Source organism: Motacilla alba, chromosome 13, assembly GCF_015832195.1.
Source record: "Motacilla alba alba isolate MOTALB_02 chromosome 13, Motacilla_alba_V1.0_pri, whole genome shotgun sequence".
NCBI classification, from domain to species: Eukaryota; Metazoa; Chordata; class Aves; order Passeriformes; family Motacillidae; genus Motacilla; species Motacilla alba.
The window spans coordinates 8786524-8809653 of record NC_052028.1 but is presented as its reverse complement, the minus strand read 5'-3'; the positions used below and the strand labels follow the sequence as shown (position 1 = coordinate 8809653).

General features: G+C 50.5%; 1 protein-coding gene across 4 annotated transcripts in view; it reads right to left on the bottom strand.

The window, feature by feature from the left end:
- JADE2 (jade family PHD finger 2) overlaps positions 1 to 23130 on the bottom strand; it is a 73796-nt gene that overhangs the window by 29821 nt on the left and 20845 nt on the right. For all 4 annotated transcript variants that reach the window (XM_038149838.1, XM_038149839.1, XM_038149837.1 and 1 more), the window contains 2 exons: positions 22780 to 22937; positions 6328 to 6497 (listed from right to left, as the gene is read on the bottom strand). In XM_038149838.1, coding sequence (XP_038005766.1) covers positions 6328 to 6497; positions 22780 to 22937 — 328 coding nt within the window. The remainder of the gene's footprint in view (positions 1 to 6327; positions 6498 to 22779; positions 22938 to 23130) is intronic.

Here is a 23130-nt window from a genome sequence, read left to right as displayed (position 1 = left end):
TTGGAGCCATGCTCAAAACACCAACACAGTAGAGTATGTCCCATCGCCCCTTCCAGGAGGCCACCCACAGCCTTTCCCCATTAACACTGATTTCATTAACGATGATGGGCTTTGATGTGGCCACCCAGCCTCCCTGGAACACCCCAGTATTGCCCCAGAGTGGGAAGGGCTGTAATCCAGGGAATGCTGCCTCCCACAGTATCTCAGATAAGAAAATCTGTCCCCTGTTTGCACAGGGCAGGATGCTGCAGGGTAGCACCTTCCCAGCTAAAGGAAGCACCAGAAAATGGGACTTGCTTCAGAAATGGAGGAGAAGAGGTGACAGATAATGATACACTACAGGAAGTCTCCAGATCTGACTCACGAAAAGAAAACATGAAGGAACTTTGCTCCAAGCAAAAAAGTCTTTCCTGTGTGTCTGTGTCAGGGTCTGCCAAGATCCCTGCAGCTCCACAGCCACCCAGCCTCCCCAGCATCCCAGGGGGCTCCCAAGGAAGCCCAACTCCACGCAACTCAGCCCTTACAACTGCCTGTACAGCACCTGACACACACAATTTGAACCCTCTGTCCCAAAGGAGCTGGGGTTACTGGGCTGGCCCTGCAGCCACAGCACCGCGCCGGGGAGAAGCACCAGGCACATTCCTTCACACAACGCCGCCCTCCGCTCTAATTACTCCTGTAATATCCTAATTTATGTGGCATGAAGGAGCAATATTCTTCTGCTAAATGAATTCTCAGCTACTCCTTGTCGTGGTGTGAGCCAACTCACTGTGAGGGGAGGAAAAAAATAGCTGGAGAGCCACCTTTCACAAAATAAGAGACCTATTTCTGACTGAACTGTGCTCCACTAATATCAATTTACTGAAACAATAAATCCTTTCCCCCTGTGGAGAATACCTGGAGATAGAAACAGCTCGTGAACAAACAGCTATCAGGACTGCAGGCTGTGCCATTCACTGATTACAGACTATTAACCTGGGAGTCTACTTTTAAGGAAATATATATATATATATTTTAAAAAAGTAAAATTACTGCTTTTAAAAATTATAATAAAAAAAGAGAGAGCAAATGTGAGATGATGTAGGCTTGTCTCTGACTATCTTTGAAAACCTGAGGTGAAACAATGACAGGTCTCTGATGGGATGGGGTGCTCACACATGGTACAGGGACCACACACTCCAGAAATCTCCTTCCAGCTCACTGGCCCTCCAGCTTGCCCTGGGCAAGCCACTTCAAACCTGTCTGCTTTGGCACTTGTGGGGACACCAGCCACCCTGCCCCCGGCGGAGTGCCCCCCTGGGCATCCTTCAGGGACATCAGGGGATGACAGCCAACCACCTGAACACCACACCAGACCACCTGGGACTCCCCCAGCCGCCTCCAGCCCACCACCTGCAGACACACAACCCTAGGACCGTGCAGTAATTGTACATTAATCTTTTATCAGTGTTATTTATAAACAGACCCTGCACGTAAAGTGTGACCAACACACAAACAGTGAACTGAGCATCCACAGTGAAACCTCCAGGCATTTTGTTACAAACACAGCCTGCTAATGCACTTAAAAGATTTACAGGAACCAATTATCACCCTTTCTGCCACCCACCAACATCAATTATTGCTCAAATTTAAGATGATGACAAAATGTTTCAGAAGCCACTTTAGAAGCTGCTGCCTCTCTGCAGCGATGCTTGGCTCTGACAGGGCTGTCCTAGAGCACTCCTGATGAAAGCATCCTCACCCCATCAGCAGCAGAACTGGAGTACTGCTGGAAACGACTGCAATTACTGCCAGGAATTCATGGAAGCAGCAAAACAGCGACTTGATGTAAAAACTGATTGTGCTGAAAATGTGGAGGGAAAATGTCTTAAGAGTCTCCCACTGATCTCCAAGCCTGCTAATCGATACATTAATACATCACAGACAAACAATTAATACATTCATTTACACGTGGCATTGATTAGCCGTATCTCGAAGGAGATAAATAAGCTCAGATCCAGAGGCTTGTGGAGTTTCACAGAAGGGAATAGCTTCAAGCTGACAGAGTGCAGGGTGAGATGGATTTTAGGAAGCAATTCTTCCCTGTGAGGGTGGGGGGGCCCTGGCACAGGGTGCCCAGACAAGCTGTGCCTGCCCCATCCCCCGAAGTGTTCAAGGGCTTGGGGCAATCTGGGCTAGTGGAAGTTGTCCCTGCCCATAGCAGGGGGCTAGGAATGGGATGAGCTTTAAGGTCCCTTCCAAACCAAACCCTTCTAAAATTCTATCCTGGGGTGTCCTGCACAGTAGGACACGGACACACGGTGGTGGGCAGCAGCTGCTTGGGAACAGGCTCTGCCTGGGGAGTGCCAACTTGCTGCCTCAGGGTGAAAAAGGGGCTCCCAGAATCCCAAAAGGATGCAGTGGGATGGGAGCAGCCTCAGAGTGTGACACCCAAGAATGCCAGGGCGAGAAGCAGCCACTCTGTGAGGAGCAGGACTGACAGCAGCCTCTGCTCCTCTGAGCACATCTTGCCCAGGGTACTCCACTGACTCCAGCTTATTTCCCATCTACTTGACCAATCTCACCTCCGCCGAGGGAGGCATCATCTCATTAGCACACAGACATATCTCCAGAATGCAGCGATGAATTCCCCCCGGAGCTTCAAAAGCAATCCATGTGACCTTTGCATGTTCCTGCCATAAAATACCAGGAACACCTCCAGCTCCCAAGATAGAAGCTGTGGTGGGCATATGTGAGCAGAATACACCATATGGATTAAGTCAAGGGAATACTTAGAAACTTCGACTCTGCCTTCAGCAAAATTGATTCCGACAACAATTTTAGCAATTTCTTGAGGATTTTCCGTGTGTTTATGAACTGTCGATCACTGCAGAAGGATCTTTCAGCCTTGCTCTTTGAAGTCTCTCTAGCTCCACTCTTACAATAGCTTTGGATTTAGAGGAGATCACAAAACACAGCATAAAATGTCAATGTAAAAATGAAGACTTATGGCATGGCTGCTGTCTGAAAGGACAGGCCTGTGCTGCCTGGAGTGGCATGGACATTAATCTGGCTCCGGGCTCCATTCAGTCTTCTTCAGATCCACTTTTTTTACAATCTCATACTGTACCAGCAACAAATAAAACACTTAGACATGCCTAAATACTGACTTCATCTCTAGGACACAAAGGTTCTTTAAACAGCACATTTCCATCGAGTACAGCAACAGCTACTGAGGCATCTTACTAGGGGGTTTAGAACTATTTAAAGCTGTTTTATGTTTAAAACTTTTGCTTTTCATGTGAAACCTTTGCTTTCTGGAGCAATTCCACTTAATTGGGAGAGGAGTCAGCAGGCAGAATGCAGAGAGCTGGAGCTATCTGGAGGTTTATCTGATCTTGGTGATAAAATTCCATCCCTGGGGTGACCTAAAAAGGACTGGAAAAGGCATGTGCTGTGTACTGTGTGCTACATAGACCCACGAAAGGCGAGCCGCATGATCTCATAGGTGTTTTCCAGCTCTCCTCCCCGCACATCCTCAGGAGCCAGTCAGAGATCTGGATCCTTCTTTGTCATTAAATATTTTGGGAATGACATATTGTGCCCCTGGACAGCCCAGTGACAACAGTTCAGCCAAACACCCGTGAGGAATTTAAACTTCTGCCTACCTCCTAAATTAATGCTGGGAGATAACTCCTGACTCCTCTGAATGGGAGGAGAGGCTGCCATTCTCTAGTTAAGTCATGTCAATGATCTTGGAGATTAGCAAAGCAGGTTTGGAAATCTCAGCCAGTCATTAACGGTGTCATTAATGTCAAGGGCTTCCGGGAGAAAGCACTATTTATGGACTGCCTTTGGACCAGCCCAGGCAGCAGCAATCCTCTGCCAAGGGTGGTGAAGGGCACCCAAATCCCACCCTGGCTTTTCCCATCTGGGAAGCAGAGGGAGCAAAGCCCCTGCTCTGGCCCAGCCTAGGAGCTGAGCAGCAACAGATCTGCCACAACAGCTTTCCTCTACGAGCACCCAAACCCCAAACTCCACAGGCAGGAAGATCATCCCCTCAAAGAAGCCAAATGACCTCCAGTCTCCACGGCAGGCATGGCTCCCACAGGTAATGTGACCATGGTCCTGCAGCCAGGAGCACCAGCTCCCATCCTGCTTCCCACCTGCCAAACCCCCAGCTCCCCACAGCATCAGGGATGGGGTATTATCAAAGCCACATCTTTTCCTTTCCAAGTCAGGGGAGAAAATGTACTAGCTCTTGCACTGCTAGAGAAGTTGGGTGGACCGGGGGAGGGGGAAAGATACCAGAATCTATTGGGCTGAAGCTGTATCTACAATGGATTTCACATGCCAAACACTGGTTTTCAAAGCTATTATCTCCCCAGCACATTTAAGGCTCAGCCAGTAATGCCAGGGCTCCCTCAGTGACAGGAATGGGCTGGAGATGCAGGTGATGGGCAGTGATGCTCTCTGCACTCCGCTGCTGGGACCACCTCGGTCCCTATCACCATCTAGAGCTGCTGATGGCAGGAAGGCTCAAGGGCTTCCTCAGATTCTGTGGTTTCATCCAGCCTGGCCCTGGACAAACATCTCCTAAGGACACTCCTTGAAAAGGTGACTGGCTGATAAATGATGAGATGGAGGGAAAGAACCGCAGCTCGCTCAGAATGGCTGAGGGTCAGCAGCAAAGCACTGCCTGTGTCCTCACCTGTGCTTCCCTGGGATGCTGAGTGCCAGCCCACACACACCTGCACAGAGCAGGGGTATGGCTGGCATGAAGCTCAACCTCCCCTCCTGCACTCAACTCACTCCCAAGGCAGTGCTGCTGGAGAAGCCGCCACTGTACCCCAGCACTCGTGGGTTCGGCACATGCCAGCCCAAAGGTGACATGGGGACAGCCAGCAGCCAGCTCCCGTCTGGCCTGGGGCAGGGACCTTCCAATTATCTCAACCTTCCATCACTCCAGGAGCTCCACATCTGGAAACTGCATTTGAAACCTAATACTTTGAAGAAATAATAAAGCAAGGCAAATTTAATCCAACTGAGCTGGAGAAGCCAAATCTCCTCTGCCCACTTCATTTCTAGAGACTTATGAAATACACACAAGAGGAAGTGGAAACAGAGACAAGGCTTCTCTGGAGCCCAGAGACACTTCTGATGGCCATGCAGCTGTGGAGATGGCAAGGGAAATGTAGCAGGGGATACAGTGAAGGCACAGCGAGGTCAGAATGATGCCCGGTGTGGTTGAAGGTGGTTTCTTGATGCACCACCAGCAGCTGTGTGTGGTTAGGAAGGGTGGATCCTCTGCAAGTCCTCAGCAGGACTGAGGTACTTGGCTTTATCCAGCAGCACCCTCTGCTCTGCACAAGGACTTCGCTGTAGCTGCCAGCGCCTCAAAACCCGCGTGTGCTAATGACAGAGCTGAGGCTGCTAATACAGGACCAGCTCATGAGGGCAGAGCTGACTTGTGATTTCTCTGTGATGCTACAGGCTCCACTATGTTGAGATTATGGGAAATCCAATATACAGGATACCTACACCAGACAATCAGAGAAACTGTGAAAGCAGCGTCTACAACTTTCTCAAGGTCACGGTAACAAAATTTCATTGTAAATCATGAGTACACCAGAAGGACAGATCTTCCAAAACCAACACCAGTCAATGTGATGGCCAACTTCTGAGCTCGCTTGTGCTCCATGCAAGCTCATTGAACTGCATCTTGCTGACCTCATCCTGAATCCTGCTGCAGCCCTCAACCAGCTGCCTGTGAGAGCCAGCACAAGCCTCCTGCTCCGCAGTGCACTATCCCATCTGCTCAAGCACCTGCTAAAATCCTTTTCCCCACTCTTGAAAGGCCTTTGCCACCAGGACTAACCCTTCGTGTAGGCATGCTTGAGCCTTCACTGACCTCACAAGGTGAATGCTTTATTGAGGTATTACTCTTACCTGCAGGGCAGCAGCCACACCACAGCAACCCTTCCCTAACAAGGACTGGAAAATCCCTCCACAGTCTGGCAGGACTACACACACCCATGGGTCTGTGCCAACCAATTTGCCCAGCAGACCATGCTAAGCACAAGTGCCAATGGTCAAATTCCAAGCTCAGGTACTTGCACTTGACCAAAATCCACCAAAGGATTTGAAGAATGTGCAGTGATATAACAGCAGTGATGCAGGCAATGTTATGCTGTGATATCTAGAGATGCCTGGAACAGCAAACTATCAGGACCAGGGTTTCTGACATTTCTTCTTCAAGGCCTTTAGTTCCACATGCTTACTCAAAAAGCCTGAATGCCCACTGTGGGACACCCAGGCCAGAAAGGAAAAAAAAACAACAATACTCACCCATCTCCTTGAGCTCCATGTTAACAAGTTCCAACCAGCAGGCATCGAGCTCGTCCAGGTCATAGCGGCTCATCCCCTGCAAGTAAGTCCTTGTGGCTTCTGAAATCTCAGAGCCAGGCAGGCTGCTCGGTGACACCTGTGAAAGGGAGCTCTCCAGCTGGGGGATGATCCTGGAAGAAAAGAGGGGGAGGTTAAGAAAGAGCTACAACTCAGAAAAATACTCTGTTTCTTGCCATGGAGGGGGAGACCCCACTGGGCACCTGACTCTGTGAAGGAAAACAAAGCCACTGCACCTGCAGTCAGTCCATGGACCAGCACTGACAGACACTGCCTCAGGAAAGCAACTACAGCAAGAGTGCTCCCATTCATCCACAGAAATTAACTCTTTACATGAGAAAAATGAGGTGCAATGGAGATGATGCTCCAAGTACTGACAGCAAGCCCCCCAGCCATTCACTGCTCCATGAACCCCTCCGGTGTGCCACACACTGCAATGCCACATCCACGCCATGTGGGCAGCATGCCTGGCACTGGGGAACACCCCATGGTGGCCTGTGAGATTTGTTCTGAGTGCTCTCTAATCACAACCACAGGGATGGGGAGAGGAGCTGCCTCATCTGCTGCAAACTCCCTGCACAGAGAGCAGCCAGGCACTGGCTGTCAGCTCTTCTGCCTTTCCTTGGCAGCTCTGCAGCAATATGCATGATACTTGCCACGCACATGTCAACAGTGTCACGCCTAATGACACGCAAGCAGAGGGCAAGCTGGAAATGAGGAGCAGCCCGTGGTGCCAGCTGACAGATCTCGGTGAAGTTGGGAGCTGGAGCTTGCTGCAGTATTTGCACAGCTCACATCTCCTCCCCTGAAATCCACCTCCTGGCACAGATATCAAGCCAGAAAGATGCTGCAAAGAAACAGCAACCAAACAAACCTCACTGCAGCACTTCAGCCCCTTCCAAACAGCTTCTCCCCATGCAAAGCTGCAGGACCCAGCCCTGCCCTTGCACCAGTGCCAGCTGGGAAGGCTGCTGATCCCTGGAAGACTTTTATCTGCCTTCTGTCCTGCTATGTAAGCCAATGTCAGAGCATCGAGTGCCTTCTGCTCTGTGATGTGTCTGGGGCAAAGCCACGGTGTCCATCACAGAACCAGATGAACTGTGGTACCAGGTGCTCCAAGGTCTGTGTGTGCCAAGGAGAGACACTTGAGCCCAGCTGTCCTCAGGAATGAGACCCTACCTGCCTTGCCAAGGTTGGGAAGGAAATCTGTGGCAGGGCAGGAAAATGAACCTGGAGTTCCTACAGACCCAGACATGCAGTTTAATTGCTGTTCTCTGTGGCCACAAACACTGGAGGAACTTCCAGAGCCACCAGCAGGAGAAGCAACAGATTATGGCTCAGGGAGGAAAACACCAAGAAATGGGTTCTTTTTATCTCTTTTGCTTTACTTGCCCCACCAGTAAATTGAAAATAAACATGCGACCCAATGTCCTAAGTACATCTCCAAATTAAGTTAAAGAACCAAAAAGAGCCACATGGAGGGACAGCTCTCGGTCCCCACATTCTAAAACAATCTCACTGTAATCTAGGATAGGATTTGGGGATGCGCTGATGTCTCTAATGCAGACTTTAGAGGTATGCTCCAGCCACAGCTTCAGGATTGGCATCTAAGGAGCTCCCAAACCCCTAAAATCAGAGAATCAATCACACAATAAATGGGTTTGGAGAGAACCTTAAAGATCATCCAGTTCCAGCCCTCCCTGCCACAGGCAGGGACACCTTCCACTAGCCCAGGATGCTCCAAGCCTCATCCAGCCTGGCCTTGGACACTTCCAGGGATGGAACAGTCAACAGCTTCTCTGGGCAACCTGTGCCAGCACCTCACCACCCTCACAGGGAAGAATTTCTTTCTAATATCTAATCCAAATCTGCCCTCTGTCAGTTCAAAGCTATTCCCCTCTGTCTAGTCACTACATACCCATCTAAAAAGTCCCTGTCCAGCCTTTTTTGTAGCCCCTTTAGCCACTGGAAGATGCTATTAACAAAAAAAAAAAAAAAAAAAAAAAAAAAAAAAAAAAAAAAAAAAAAAAAAAGCAGGAGCTGCTGGTGCAAGGTGCATTGTTTCACATTAGACTGAACCTCTCCCTTCCATGAGCCCAAGTCTGGGTCATGCCTCACAGAAACAGAACCTGGGTGTGGGAGCAGCCAGGCTGGGCACAGCCTTGTTATGGGAGAGAAAAAAACAGTCCTCCACCTGCAATGAATGCTTCTGTTGGGAAGAGCTGCCTGAGCAGGCACGAGGTCAGGGCCATAAGCCCTCATTAAGCCAAGTTACACAAGCTGCTCACCCAAAAGCCCCTGCAACAGGTGATGCTCTGATACCGAGCCAGCCACGGATGCTCGGGATGGCAGGAGGAAAGAGCTGCTATTTTTACCCTGGCATAAAATTGCAAAGATTAATGCTCTGTGTACATATCAAAGGAGTATCCTGAACAGGTCATTTAGTGTATTGACAGCACTGAAATGCACTCACTCAGTGTGATAAGGATGCTGACGTGACTGGAGCAACCCCTTGGGGCTAGCTCACACAGTGCGGACGGTACTGCCCGCCGAGAGCAGCACCTGCCTGAGCCTGGGCACATCCACTCCCGCCTGGGCACACAGCTCCACCTCCTTTCTGCAGGTATCTTATGGAGAAGATTTGCTGAACCTGATGCTCAGAGGCAGGAGACAAGTGACTCTCCCTTCGAGTCATGCACCCACCTCCCCAGCACTCCCAACCCCCCGAAACCTGGATTCCTGTTCAGACTCCCAAACCTGGACTGATGTTCAGACTCTCAGGTCCTGGCTGCGCACAGTCCCTGGTGATGCAGAGATCACAGGGAGCTCAGGGGCTCACTGCTGGTAACAGCTCCACCAGCACTCAATGTCCAGCTTTTTCTGACACTGTAATTAAATGCAGTTTCCTCTGGTTTAATGGGAACTGGCACTTAGAGAGTGACATTTTGCCTCTCACCACGTCACTGATGACGAAGATCAAGGTAATGAAGATACAAACATCTAACAAGCACTCTGTTAAAAGGTTTGCAACATGCCAGTGCAGTGATGGCAGGTGCCTCTCCCCATCTGGGAGCACAGGGATCAGGGAGGGATGATCAGGTGCTGCAGCACTCAGCAGACACTTTCCTGCAAGGAATAAGTATTCATATGAAGTATCTTCTTAAGAGGATCACTAAACTTTACTTTTGAAGTTTCCTCCCCATAATCCCATGCTGGTCTGGCAGCATGGGCTGGGATCCCCTGGAGTTAATTCAGGCTTGGGGATACTGGGACAAGCTCATGCCATTTTCTCACCATTTCAAATACCAGCAAACAGAGGTCAGAAATGAAGTGAAACAGCTGCTAAATTATTTTTTATACAGTGAGAAACTTGTATAAGCCTATGAAGACCTGCTGGAAGCCTGGTCCAGATCAAGTCCCTGACTCATCTGCAGCACTCAGTTAAACACAAGGGGTTTATGGCTTGCAAACAATTCAGCAAACCCTAAGAGAGCCTGTGCCTGTTCCCATGAACACTGCTCCCACCCCGAGGGGAGCTGGGGGCTGCCAGATGCTGAGCTCACATGGGGCATCCCAATGCCCCAGAGGTGCACAGCCTCCCATTGATTCCTGGATTTGCTTTGGTGGATAAAATCACATTCCTAAAAAGCAGCCCACTCCTTCCTGACACATGTAACACACCTGCAAAGGGCTTCCTGGTATTGAGATATGAAGATCAGTGACTGCAGTGACAGTGCCTTAGGCTAGGAGGAGCTTTGGAAGGAAGAGATCCTGCAGTTTCAGACAAGAGAGCAATCCTTTGGGAAAGACCATGCCCTGCCTCACAGCAATACAGCAAACACACCGAGCTGGGCACCCTTCCTCACCTCCAGTAGCTTCAAGAAACTGGAGCCCAAAGAGCTGTAAGCTTTGTGCTGTCCAAACACTGCAGTGGAGACATAGTGACAAAAAGGGAACAAAGCACAGAGGCTGCCCTCAGCAGTGTCTATCCATCTCCTGCTGGGCTCCAAGAGCTGGGGATGTCATCAGGGCCCCCCTTTTGTGCAGGGACAAGTCTTAAACCATTGGGAAACCACGTTTCCAAATAGCTGCTCGGTGGACAAAGAAATAGCCAGGCTGGGTGATGAGGAGTCTGCACGCGAGCCACCAACCCCTGAATTCACCATCGTGGCAAAGAATCACAGAGGCAAAGCCTCCACCAAGAGCCAGACCATTCACAGAAGCTCAATTACACAGGGGGAGCATTTACTCCTTTATTTATCCAGAGACACAGCATTTTTTTAAAATCCTGTACCAATCAAAGGCTCGTTTAAACAAAGGGCTGAAAATTGGGATCAGCCTGAAAATCACAACAAACCTGAGGCCAATAGTCTGAAAGTGGGTCTCAAGGGCACTTGAGGGAAAGGAGTAAGTAGACCCCAACACTCTTGAGGATCACATCTATCCCTGGAGAAGATTACACAGTAATAAAATATACTCAGCAAATTCCCATGGTTAATCATCTCTGTAAACTGAATGCTTCACTTGGCTGAAGGGAGAAGGCTTTTTTTCCTACATGCTCCCTTTTAATAGATCAGAAATAATTAATCCTGCATAGTGTTTCTCATCTAAAAATACTTAATTTTATTACAACGAAGACATTAGTCAGTAATCTTTTCTTTACCTTCATTCCAGTCCAAATTAGTCTTGTCCAATGTCCATAAATAAGTCAGCTTAAGAAAGTCAGTGGAAAGATAGCTCTGCCAGCAACCTTCAGTGCTGATAGTGTTCCTACCACCAGCTCTGCTTATGAGGAATTCTCCTGTGGCACACAACAGCTTTAAAAGGGCAATTTAAAGGGATGATTTTCACTTTCTGTTTATTAAAATAGTATCTAGCAGGCCATTTGGACAGGATGCCCCACTTCCTTATGAAGTTAAGCTAACAGATTTTATACATGCTATTGCCTCTCAACAGCAGAGCAGAATTTAAGCATTCAAGTTAGAAAAAGTGCCTGGGGGTATATGGGTGAAGGATAGGGTTGGAGATAGTGGTGGATGGTCACAATAATGAGCCACAACCCACCCACGAGGGTTTGTTATCCTCAGCACTCCCACACCCAGATTTACTGACCATGTTACTCCTACTTCTTGTATTGTTATGGCTTCTAGTAAAGGCTATAAAACCATGAGCCAAAAACTATAAAGGGAAGGCAAAGAAGATAATATATATTTAGGTTTTCAATTAACTGGCCTGAGGTTCAGACCTGCAAGCAAGCTGGCCTGGGCAGCTGGATGAGCCTGAAAGTGTCTCTAGGCTCACCCAGGTCTTGGTGCTAACAGGTACCTGTGCACTTCACCCCTCCCCTCCTTGGCTGAAGATACTCCAGGTAACATCTGGAGCACCCTGGTCACCAGCACTGAGAGTTCAGAGCCCTGTGGGCACCCTGCTGTCCCCCCTGGCATAAGCCACCTGACACCAGAGCCCCTGGACCCTGCAGGAGGGACCACGGGTACCCAGAGTCTGTCAACACATCCTCCTGTGCATGGAGAAGAGATGGCTGAAGGCAGCTGGTCCTAGAGAGGGAGGGAGAGAGGTGACACAGTGTATCTCAACAGGGCACTGTCACCAAACCCTTTTATTCTGAAACAAACAAGAACCGGAGAAGAATGAGATGGCACTGCTGGGACCACTTCGTGCAGAAAATAAACGATTTGCAGTATTTCCTTATTGGCTGCTGGAGCCAAAACCCCCTTAAGATTTGGCAACAGCCTCTGAAAATCCATGAAAATTCATCATACATACATACATCAAGAGAGCAGCCACGGGAAGGGGAACCTCTGGTCTGGGAAGGGAAACCTGTGCTGTCTGATGGCCCCGTCTGCCACCCATTCTGCACCATTTGTAGGCTATCTTCATGGCAGGGGCTGTAACAAGCACATTCCCAGCAAAAAAGGTTGATGGAGGGAACTTAACATCAGTCCTTCCCATGTACATCCCTGCTTGAGCTCAGTGCCACGAGCAGTTTGGGCACAGTGGGTGACACTGCCCTTTGCTATAACCCAAACCTTCCTTTAAGTGCTTGTCCCAAAAACCCACACAGGCAGTTACACACAGCCCAGCCATGAAGCTCCGTTCAGCTTCTGCTGCTGTACTGAGAGAACAAAGCAGCTGAATTTGGCCCCAGGAGGAGCCACCAAGCCCCAGGAACAGGAGCAGCCGTGCCCAAAACGCACCCCCTGACTGCACAGACATCGGGGGCTAAGGCTCAGCTCCGGGATGGTCCCTTTGTGCTGCCCAAGTGGCACTGAGGATGCTCAGGAAGGGGTTAATGCTGCTTGCAGCAGCGTCCTGCCCTCGGGTGCCAGCAGCCAGTGAGTGCAGCTCCAGGTGACGTAATGCCTGGGTGGCTGTGCAGCCTGCACTCCCAGCCCTGATGCATCAGGGACCACCTTGTCTCAGGGACCCCGGCTTGTCTCAGGGACCACACTTGTCTCAGGGACCCCGGGATGTCTCAGGGACCCCGCTGTCCCCTGCCAGGCAGGGACCAGCCCAGCCCACTGTCCCTTTAGCTGCCGCTGCTCTTTCCCAGCTGAATTCTGACACTCGGCGCTACCCAGTGAACATTAGGAATTGTCATTATCAGCTTTTAAAGCATCCCCAGCCATGGGGAGCATCTGATCCGTGAGCAGCACAGCACAGCTCTGCAGGGCACAGCCAAGCTCCTTTCGGCTCCAGGACCATTCCAGGGCTCTCTCTCTGGGCTTGGAAATCCCCCTGTGACAATCCCATTTCTGTTAAGGATGGGGTAAGGTGGCCCCTCCCCAGCTGCTGGCAGTTTAGGGTTTACACAGGCAGGTTCTGGAAGTTTTACAGAAATGCAGCTGAAGCTCCCAATTACAATTTACAGGTGCAGTAAGAAAAATGCTTAAAAAAGAAAAAGCTGTTCCCTCCCCATCTGAAATCTCCTTCTGCAACAGCCTGTAACCATAGTGGGTCCTTCCAGACCCCTGGAATAACATAATCCTCTAAGGAGAAAGTGATTCACTCTTCTTTGATGTGATAAAAAGAGGAAAACAAGTGAACAGGAGGCACTAAACAGCCATCTTGTGAAACCCAGACAGCTTTTCCAATTCCATTTCTGAGCTGTTTATCACCACATAAAAAGCCTGATACCCAGCAGACTAGAGGAAGACCAGTGTTGATGTCCCTGTCTTTCTCACATTTATATTCCAGCCTAAATCTCAGTGAGATTTAGCTCAACAAATGAATTATTAAAGTTGCAACTCTGATTCAGTGCCCAGCGAATCATTTTGATGTAGATGGGAGCGGGGACCTGGTACAGAAGAATTCAGGTGCCGAGCAGTGTCTGCTTTCCCAAGGCAGAGGAGAGCACCACAGCACAGCTGGGTTCATCTCCACAACTTCTGGGAGAGGAAATCCAGGGCTGCAGGGACACAGCAGTGGCTGGGCAGTGGTTTGCTGGTGGGCTGATTGGAACAACAAACCGCAGATGTTTTTCTGGCAGACTAGACAAAAGCGGTGTCTGGGCTGAGAGCAAAACACACACATAATTTCTGATGCTGTGCGAAGATCTTCTCCATATTCCTTTCCCCCTCTCCTCTCTTTCCCCCTCTCCTCTCCTCTCATTCAGCTCTAACAATGGTGTTGAAGGCAGTAGCGGGACCGTGCCCTGCTGCTGGGAGGCGACACAGCCTGTGCTGCTCTTCTGGCTCTGAAACCCAGCAAAACACAGCAGCCTCCAGTTCCAGGGCAGCTGCAGAGGACACTCAGCACCTCCACCCTGCAAGCAAGCAGGGCAGAGCCAGCCCCAGCACCCACAGGAACTGCTCTCCCCCTTCCCTCAGAGCATCACCGACCCACCTGGGACCCTCCAGGGACCCATGGCACACAGCAGCCCTCTCCAAACCCTGCCTGCAGGCTGCCAGCATCCTGCTCATTTCCATTTAAGCAATATATGTCTTGGAATTGCTACTAGAGAAGCCAGGGACACTTGAGTGTGTGTTTTCTGGATATAAAAAGCCAAAAAAAAAAAGTTGCTTCTTTATGTAACTTAAGCCAAGCTACTAACATTAAAGCATCTGGAATTAATTATCCCAGCCAGATAATGTTTCCATAATTACTTCAGTAATGCAAACAGCTCCACTTGCCTTTGTATCCACCTACTAATGGAGACCAGAAACAGAAGACATGAGCAATGGTGGCAGCTCTGCACCTGCCATGGTCTGAGCATGAGCCACAGCAGATCAAGAACTGGACAAATCCCCCTGACACTGCTACTCACAGAGCTGAGTAAAGCTCAAAACACAGACATGGGCACGAGATGACAACTCCCACCCACCAGCACAGTGTCTTCACATGGGTGTCCTTAAACCCAGCCCAGTGAAAGCAAAGCTTTGAGGAATTTTAAAAGGCAGCATCCAGACTCTTTTAATGTGTTCTGGATCACTGAACTAACACTGAACCCTGAAACACATGAGAACAGTTCTGACGCTGAGACACTGCAAGCAGCTCACAGCCCATCCCAGAAAACAAGGAGGGATCAGTTTGCCTCTTCCACCATCCCCATGCAGCTATACTTGTTTGGGTGCACCTCATGAAACCCCAGAATGGTTGGAATTGGAGTAGACTTTTTTGGGTCACCTAATCTAAGCCCCATGCCACGAGCAGGGACACCTTCAACTAGGTCAGATTTTCCAGATCTTCTTCAAGTGCACTCAGAGAAACCACCTACAGCTCTCCTCCACCTCCCCAAGGTCCTGGCAACATAGTGAAGCTCACTTTCCAGCAACACTTCACCAAAATTCAACAGGATTACCCACAGCAGCACCAAGAACTGAGCAGCTATTCCTGCTGCTGGGCTATCCCGCTCCTCCCACCACTCTGGAGAGCACTTAAAAGTAATAGTTGCTTGCATTGTTCAAAGGGGACCCAAGGTGCACTAAATCCCTAAGAGGTGATTTCATTAGTGCTGCGGTTGCAAGCCCAGCAATCAGAGCTGCTGGGGTTTGCCGGGCTACACAATAAATCCATGGTTCTGGATGGAGAGCAGAGGCAATGGAGTGAGATGTGGAGGCTCCCAAGGCTGTACCAAACCAGAGTCGGTCCCAAGAGCTGTAAACCTTGTTACAGAGCAGCAGGAAATCAAGCTCACTCGTTCTATACATTTGCTGCTGAAGTACACTTGACTTTCTGTGTGCTTGATCCAGTATAAACCACAGGCATCCACTGGGAAGATTAGCAAACATTCAAAATAAAAGTCCAAGTGGCTCAGAATGAGGTAAGAACAGGCTGGATTAACACGTTTCCCATAGCAAACTAATAAAGGTGAGGACTTGCTGAAAGCCCACACAAGAACTTGTCAAGCAGAGAGTAAACCAGAAATGATGACAAGGAACAGGCAGAGTAAATCACACTTACTCCTTTGCAAAGCACTCACAAGCACTGGGCACGAGCCAACAACCTTCTGCAGCACCAGCACCTCCTTCTGCAGCACCAGCACCCCCTTCTGCATGGCCCAGACCCTCTGCTGCCCTGGGTGTGATTCATCCCATCCTAAAGCAGGTACCTGAAGCCCTGGCAGGACAGACCATCCTGTGCACAGGCCATCCCTCCCCACTGCCTACAGGGACAAGGAATGCCTGAGCAGAAACCTCCCTTTCCCAGCGGCAGAGCTGGAGACCAAACTCACTGATGTTACATCACTAGGATTATTTTGCAGTCCTGGATCAGTGCCACTGGCCAGCCTCCTCATCACAGCCAGTTGTCACTGTGGGGGTCCCCAGGAATGGGCAGGCAGGGAGCCTTCCTCTCCCCACACATAGCCCAGGGCTTGTGATCCAAACATTTGGGCCTGGGGCAATTGGGATTTTCATTTCTTTTGATCAGAGCACGGTCTCTGAGGGAAGTGTACATGTATTTCTGGAGCATACCAGAACCCAGGCATATTTAAGGGCAGGCAGCCACAGAACAGGGATAACCAACCCAAGAAATAGCCCTTTGTAAAATCGCCAGCATGCCATCTGCAAGCTCCAAACTCACACATTTTTCATGATGAGCTGGAGGGAAGGAAAAAAAAACAGGGAAAAAAAAAAGAAAAGGATTATGTTAAAAGAAAAAAAGCTCTGCTCCAAAAGCTACTCAAACTGCTGCAGAATCCTGCCTGCCCCTTCTGCAGCAAAGCCCAAGGGAAGCAGCTGATGAGTCAACAGCCAGCCTGCGTCGCCGACCGAGGAGAGGAAGTCCAATCTCAGCACTGGAGAACAAAGTGTGCTGGTTCATCGAGTACACACTGAGAACACAGCCTCGGGAAGCCCTCCCTGGGCTGGGACTGCAGGGATACAGCCTGGCTGCCAGCCAGCACTCCCAGGGGACACGGAGAGGTGACGTCCAGGCATAGCTGGGACATCTGCATCGTGCCACCCTGCTGCCAGGCCAGCCTGGCCAGCTTTCCTCAGGCTACCATGCTCCACACTGCAGCACAGAGTGCTCCTGCAGGGACTGTCTCCCTTTGCTGGGTGTTCCGGATGCAGCACCCAGCCCTGCGAGGAGGAGCTGCGGTGTCTTTTCTGCAAGATGGGGGCAGGGATGTGCCCCAGTCCTACACCCACTACTGGTGCACCAGTTCATTCCTCTCCCCGCCTCAGTACACTCATCTCCAGCACTGCTTCCCACAGACAGACCTGCTCCGTGTGCCTCCTCTGCCAATGACACCGGCATCACAAAACCTGCCAGCAACACACGCTCTTGGAAAGAGCTGCTGGAACTCCTGCAGTCGTGGGGACAACTCCTGATGGGAGCCCAGTAAAGAACAACAGAGCCCGGAGGAGATGAACACCGAGTGGGCAGCGCCACACATCCCAATCCAGCCAGCCCTGCACCTGGATGTGCTCCCACAAGCACAGCAGGAGCTGCCTGACCTGTGTGCGTGGCCACCAGAGAAGGGCAGAGGGGACTGAGAGAGGAGGACAGGACAGGGACACAGCCATCGTGGCGACACGGCAGACGGCGTTCGCGCGGTGCCGCCGCCATCGCCGAGCTGGTACTCGCCGGGGTTGTGCCTTCCTGTTAGCACAGCACTTTCTGTTTTCTGTTAAAACAGGGCCACAGCGACGATGCAAGTATAGATCTGCAATGCCAAGAATATCTGGGAAGCCTGCCAGCAAGAAGCAGCCTTCCTGCTCGTCCTCCCGCTGTGTGCAAATTCACAGGAAACAGAATCTACAGCACATACTAATGTGGCTTAATGCGAGATCCAAGAGCCACCTTGAGATCCTGCTTGCATCCCCGTCAGCCTGGGGAAGGAGACACATGCCAAGAACATTAAATCATTAAATAAAGGAGGAAATAAAACCTGCACAGGTGCATAAAATCCCACGTAGGTGCCGCTGCTTTACGAAGAGATGCTCGGCTGTGCAAGCTCGATATGCATCGCCACCAGCAGGAAGGGATGAGCCCAGGTCCCTGGCACATCCACTGCTCAAAATGGCTTCACAGCCTCCTACGAGCACCTGTATCAACCAGCAAAGTCCATGTCCTTTGGGGTTTATTATGGTGTGACTCTGAAAATACAAAACTCATCTGAAACATCTTTCCATTTACAACAGGAGAGGTACCCAAAGCCCTGATGCTCCCAAACTGCTGATAACTCTTACCCTTACTTTACCTTGTCTAATCCTGAGGCTGTACTGAGATGAGCCAACTTTGCCCCCAACACCCAACTGCATCCCACAGCAGACTGGGACCTTGCATCTGGATCTCTTCATGCTGGAAATCTCTGTGCCTCTGTTTACACAACTGTAAAATAACTGCAGAGTTCACACAGGGGCTGTAAGGCTCAGCTCTGGTCCAAAAAAGCCAGCGGAGATCCTTTCACTATGGGCTCTAGCAGAGGTGGAACACAGTACCATGGAGATGCAGTGTCACCACCAGCCACACTGCAGGTGGCTGAGCAGGAGGCACAGGGCAGCGGATGCCAGCCTGCCTGTTGGAAGGGAAAGCTGCCCTGACCACTCACTGCTCCGATAACTCCCATCTGACTGAAAGTGGCTTTTATCTCCACACAGGAGCCCTTCAAGCTCTGGGCAATTCTCAGGCCAATAAAATTCTCAGGTTCAAATAAAACCCTTTTAAATAGCCGTGAGCCAGAAGTAATCGTGGAGAGGAAACAGCTGATCTCCTGTGCTGCCTCTGATGACCCTGGCATCCAGGTGGCTGCCAGCAGCATCCTCCTGGGATGACAAGCCAAGATAGGCTGCACCTCTTCCTTTCCTGCTTTCCTCACAAATGCACTGCAATTTGTGCTAACCTAGAAAGGACCCTCAAGTTTAAGGTGGCTCTTAGTGGTGGCATTTTGAGACAGCTGCTTTCTGGGGAAAGCATTCCTTAAAATACAGCTCTTGCCTTCTGCCTCTACCCCAGCTTTTGACATTTTACAGCTCCAGTAAAACAAAATGTTTTTAAAATCTCATTTTCAGTTTTGGAGGCACAAAACCTAGAGCGGGTTTCCAAGCAGCCAGCGGGAGAGGAAAAGAGCAGCAGTGGCTCCGTGCACAACACCTTTGGGACAACGAGCTCCATCTCTGCTCCAACTCACAGCACCTTTCAGATGATGAGCTCCATCTCTGCTCCAACTCACAGCACCTTTCAGACAACGAGCTCCATCTCTGCTCCAACTCACAGCACCTTTCAGACAAAGAGCTCCATCTCTGCTCCAACTCACAGCACCTTTGGGACAACGAGCTCCATCTCTGCTCCAACTCACAGCACCTTTGGGACAACGAGCTCCATCTCTGCTCCAACTCACAGCACCTTTCAGACAAAGAGCTCCATCTCTGCTCCAACTCACAGCACCTTTGGGACAACGAGCTCCATCTCTGCTCCAACTCACGGCACCTTTCAGACAACGAGCTCCATCTCTGGAGTGGGAAGCAGCTCCCACACACCCCACAGCACAATCTGCTGGCTGCCCATGGCTCAGCCCAGGAACCAACTCCTGAACAGCAGCACCATGGGCTGGCTATTATTTGCAGGCAGAGCTTGTCTGCTCGCCAGCTCCCGGGGCTCTAGTGTCTTCTCTCCAGCCTCCCCACCTCCCTCTAGGAGTTTCACATGGAAGTGGCTGTCAGAAGTGACAACATCAGGACTGGATTAGCACAGGCATCCCCCCCTAAGGGCTGGATGCTCTGCTACACCTCTGAGATGGGGGAAAGCAGAGCTCTGACAGCGAGGAAGAGCATCAGCCGCTGGGCTCCACATTTCCAGTCCACAAAAAACAACAATGCTGGGACTTTTTTCAGCAGATTAAAGGAATTTGGATTGTCCATACCCAACACAGAGAGGATGTTCGGTTAAGACAAAATTTTTTGAGTAGAGAAAAAGGAAAATTTGGAAGCAAAGGAGGGAAGCGATGCTGAGGCCATGGGGCAGCAGCCACAGGGTGGGGGGCAAAAGCAGCAGCTCAGGCAGGACCAGCAAGGTGGCTGCTCCTGAGAGGGAGACTGGGGTGAATTAAAGCAATTAAACAGGGGAGGTAAATGGAGTTGTAAGGCCTTTTAAGGCCGCTCTCTTAAGGCAGATGAAATAGAGTCATCTCTTGTGAAAAAACATTTGACGTTTCTCCAAAACAGGGCAAGATGCAAGAAGGAGTTGTCTAACCCTGGAGACAGCAAAATTACTGCAGTCTGCACTGTCCCTGGCAGTCCAACACTGCCCTTTCCACCTCCCATTCTCACATCAGTGGCCCAAGTGGGAAAACCTTGAGAGCAGGGATGCTTTGGGAGGCAGAGCTGCTCAGCAGAAGCACACCATCTCTGCTATGCCTTCTGGCATGCATTCTGTCCTGATTAAAAAGAAATCTGGCAGTGTCACTGCTTGTCCCCCTGGGAGTGCATCATGGCTACAAACCAGGTGCAACCATTAACACTGCTGTAAAATGAGCTCTTCATTTCACTCCCATCACATTGGGGAAAGCAAAATATCCCAAACAGGAGTCTATCTGAGGACAAAGTCCTCCAGGCCATGCTTGCTGTCCAGCCAGCAAAGAGAGACGGTTCAGGCAACTGAGACACAGTGCAAGGCAGAGCAACAGGAGAAGAAAGAAGAGGAAGCTGAAGCTGTGGGCCAGCAGCCCAGGAGCAGCTTGGGATGAGCAGGGCGTCACACAAACTAGAGGGGCTGCAGAAATACACCTGGGATTAGCTGGGAGTGATGGAGTCAGCAATGAGTATCTGAGAGGTCATAGAGAATGGGTCAGATTTCAGAAGTACAGATTTATAAAGGACTTTAAAGGATCATCTAGCTCCCATACCCTGTCATGAGTAGGGACACTTTCCTCTAGACCAGGTTGCCCAAAGCCCTGTCTAGCCTGGACATTGTTCCAGAGATGCAGCCACAGCTTCTCTGGGCAACCTGTGCCAGCACCTCACCACCCTCACAGGGAAGAATTTCTTTCTAGTATGTGTTGCTTTAAAAATAAAACAAACTCTTTGTAGAGCAAGGCTTGAACTCAAAACAATGCTGAGGTACTGAAGATAGAGCTGAACTATTTCAGGAGGCAATTAATCAAGGATTATGGAAAAGTGCCAATTTGAGAATAGTCAAACATGTAAAATAATCCCAAGAATTAGGAAATCCTTCAGAGGATAACACTGGAAGAGAAGCTTCACTCAAGGTGAGTGGGCAGCACCAGGATGTCTCCTCCAGAAACCAAGGGGGGACACCACCACCATCATGGTGCTGGGGGTGCCAGAGCAGGACAGAGTGGGATGGGGACCTGGGAGGGAATAACCTGTTCCAGGCATTGCTCTAGAATATCCACGCATGAGAACATGCAGCAGAGCTGCTCCAGGACCCCCAAATCCAAGGGCTTGGAGACAAGAAGACAGGAGCATTTCCAGCCTGTCCTGCACCCCAGGAGCCCCTGGCTGTGAGGTCTGGGATGCCAAATCCCACTGCTGGGAAGCAGCACTCCCAGCTCTGCATGGGCACTGCCAGCCCAGGCAGTGCCAAGCTATCAGTTTGCAGCTGGAAATAGCCCCGGCACGAGCCCTCAGCTGGGAAGCAGAGCACTGGCGAGGCCAGACTGCGGTTAGCTATCAAAGACAACTAAAAAAAGATATTTCACACACAGGCTTTTTTTTCCTCCTTCTCTTTTTTTTTTTTGGTTGCATTTTTTTTTTTCCCAAGGATTAAATCAACTCAACAGCCCCCTTTACAACTTCCCTTTTGATGTGTTCAGACTCATTAAAGTTTCATTTCTTTCTCTGTTTTCCCCGGGGGAGGAAGGGGAGCGTACACAAAAGTTTATTTCAGAAGCGGGGTCGGCAGCTGCAGCAGCAGCAGCTGCTGTTGCTGTGGGACAAGCGGAGCTTCCACCAGCCTTTGCTCTGTGCCCAAATCCCTTAGCAAAACACATCCCCCAGCAGGCACCCCGCTCCCACGAGCAGCCCCAGCATCACCCCGGCACGACGCTGCACGAGTGTTTCTGCAGGATGCACACACGGTGTCACACGTCACAAAGGGAACACACGAGAGATGCAAAGCTCCTCTAAACCCTGTGGGGAGTTTTGGGTCTGATCCTACAACTTTTCAGATCCAACCCTGCAAGTTCTGGGGTCCCTTCCCAGCCTTTTCCATTCCCCCCACTGGCAGCACCAACCTTTCCCCCACAGCGTTGGCCACTGCCCTGGGATAATCCCCCACACACGCCAAGGGAGCAGCAGCTCCCCCATGTTTCCTTCTCGCCTGAGCAGCTGTTTGAGTGTCTATTTTAAAACGCAGTTCCCTATTTTAAAATAGCTAATGAGCCCCCGATCTCTGCTGACAGACGTCGTCTCTACAAGGTCTTGGGAGATGCTTCTGTGTTTGCTGGGCTCCTTTTCCCAAGCCCTGAATCTCAGCATGCCCAGCACGTCTCCAATCTGCACAAACATGGTAAAGAGGGAAGTTTTTAATTTAAGGGCCAACTCCTGCTCCCCTACTGTGAAATACCAGCGGTACAACCACGTGCTCCTACACAGAGAAGCATCAAGCAGCCAGGCAGAGGCTGGCATTCTGCATGGTTTTCTGTTGTTATTTTTTTAATGTTCCTTCGATTTTATCAGGGCTTTTTTAGAATCGCCTGACCAAGAGCAAACAAGGAGCTGTCCCAGCTGGCCACCACCCAAACAAAGCCACACACACGAGAGAGACTTTTCAGGATGTGGTAGGAGGTCCCCATGCACCCCTGTGCAAGCCCAGGATCCCGAGCATCACTACTATGTGCTCTCCCAGACAGTGCGCATCCCACCAAGGCAGAGGGAACCCCACAGAGAGGACCAGGCAGAGGACCAGGTCCCCAGCCAGGACCACATTCCCTGTGGACAGAAACAGATGGAGGAGACCCTGCTCACTTACCTGACCACAGGTTCAGGGATGGCCTCAGCACTGGCTGGCACCTGGACACCCTTCTCCCACTCCTGCCTCCAAGGATCAGCCAGAACGTAGTACTCGTCAGGACTCAGCTGGAAGGAGTCCGGGATCTTCATGGCTGTTATCAGATCCGTCCGGAAAACCTGCACCGGGAAAAAACCCAACCTGAGGGCACAGTCCAGCAGAGGATGGGGACACACCTGCCCAGGGAGAGTGTCCAGGGAAACTGCCCCCAAGGCACAGCACACGGGGTGTCTGCATCACCAACTGAATGGCTTCAGGGTGTCAAATCGAGCCCCCGCAGGGCAAGTCCTGGGCAGGAGAACATGGCAACAG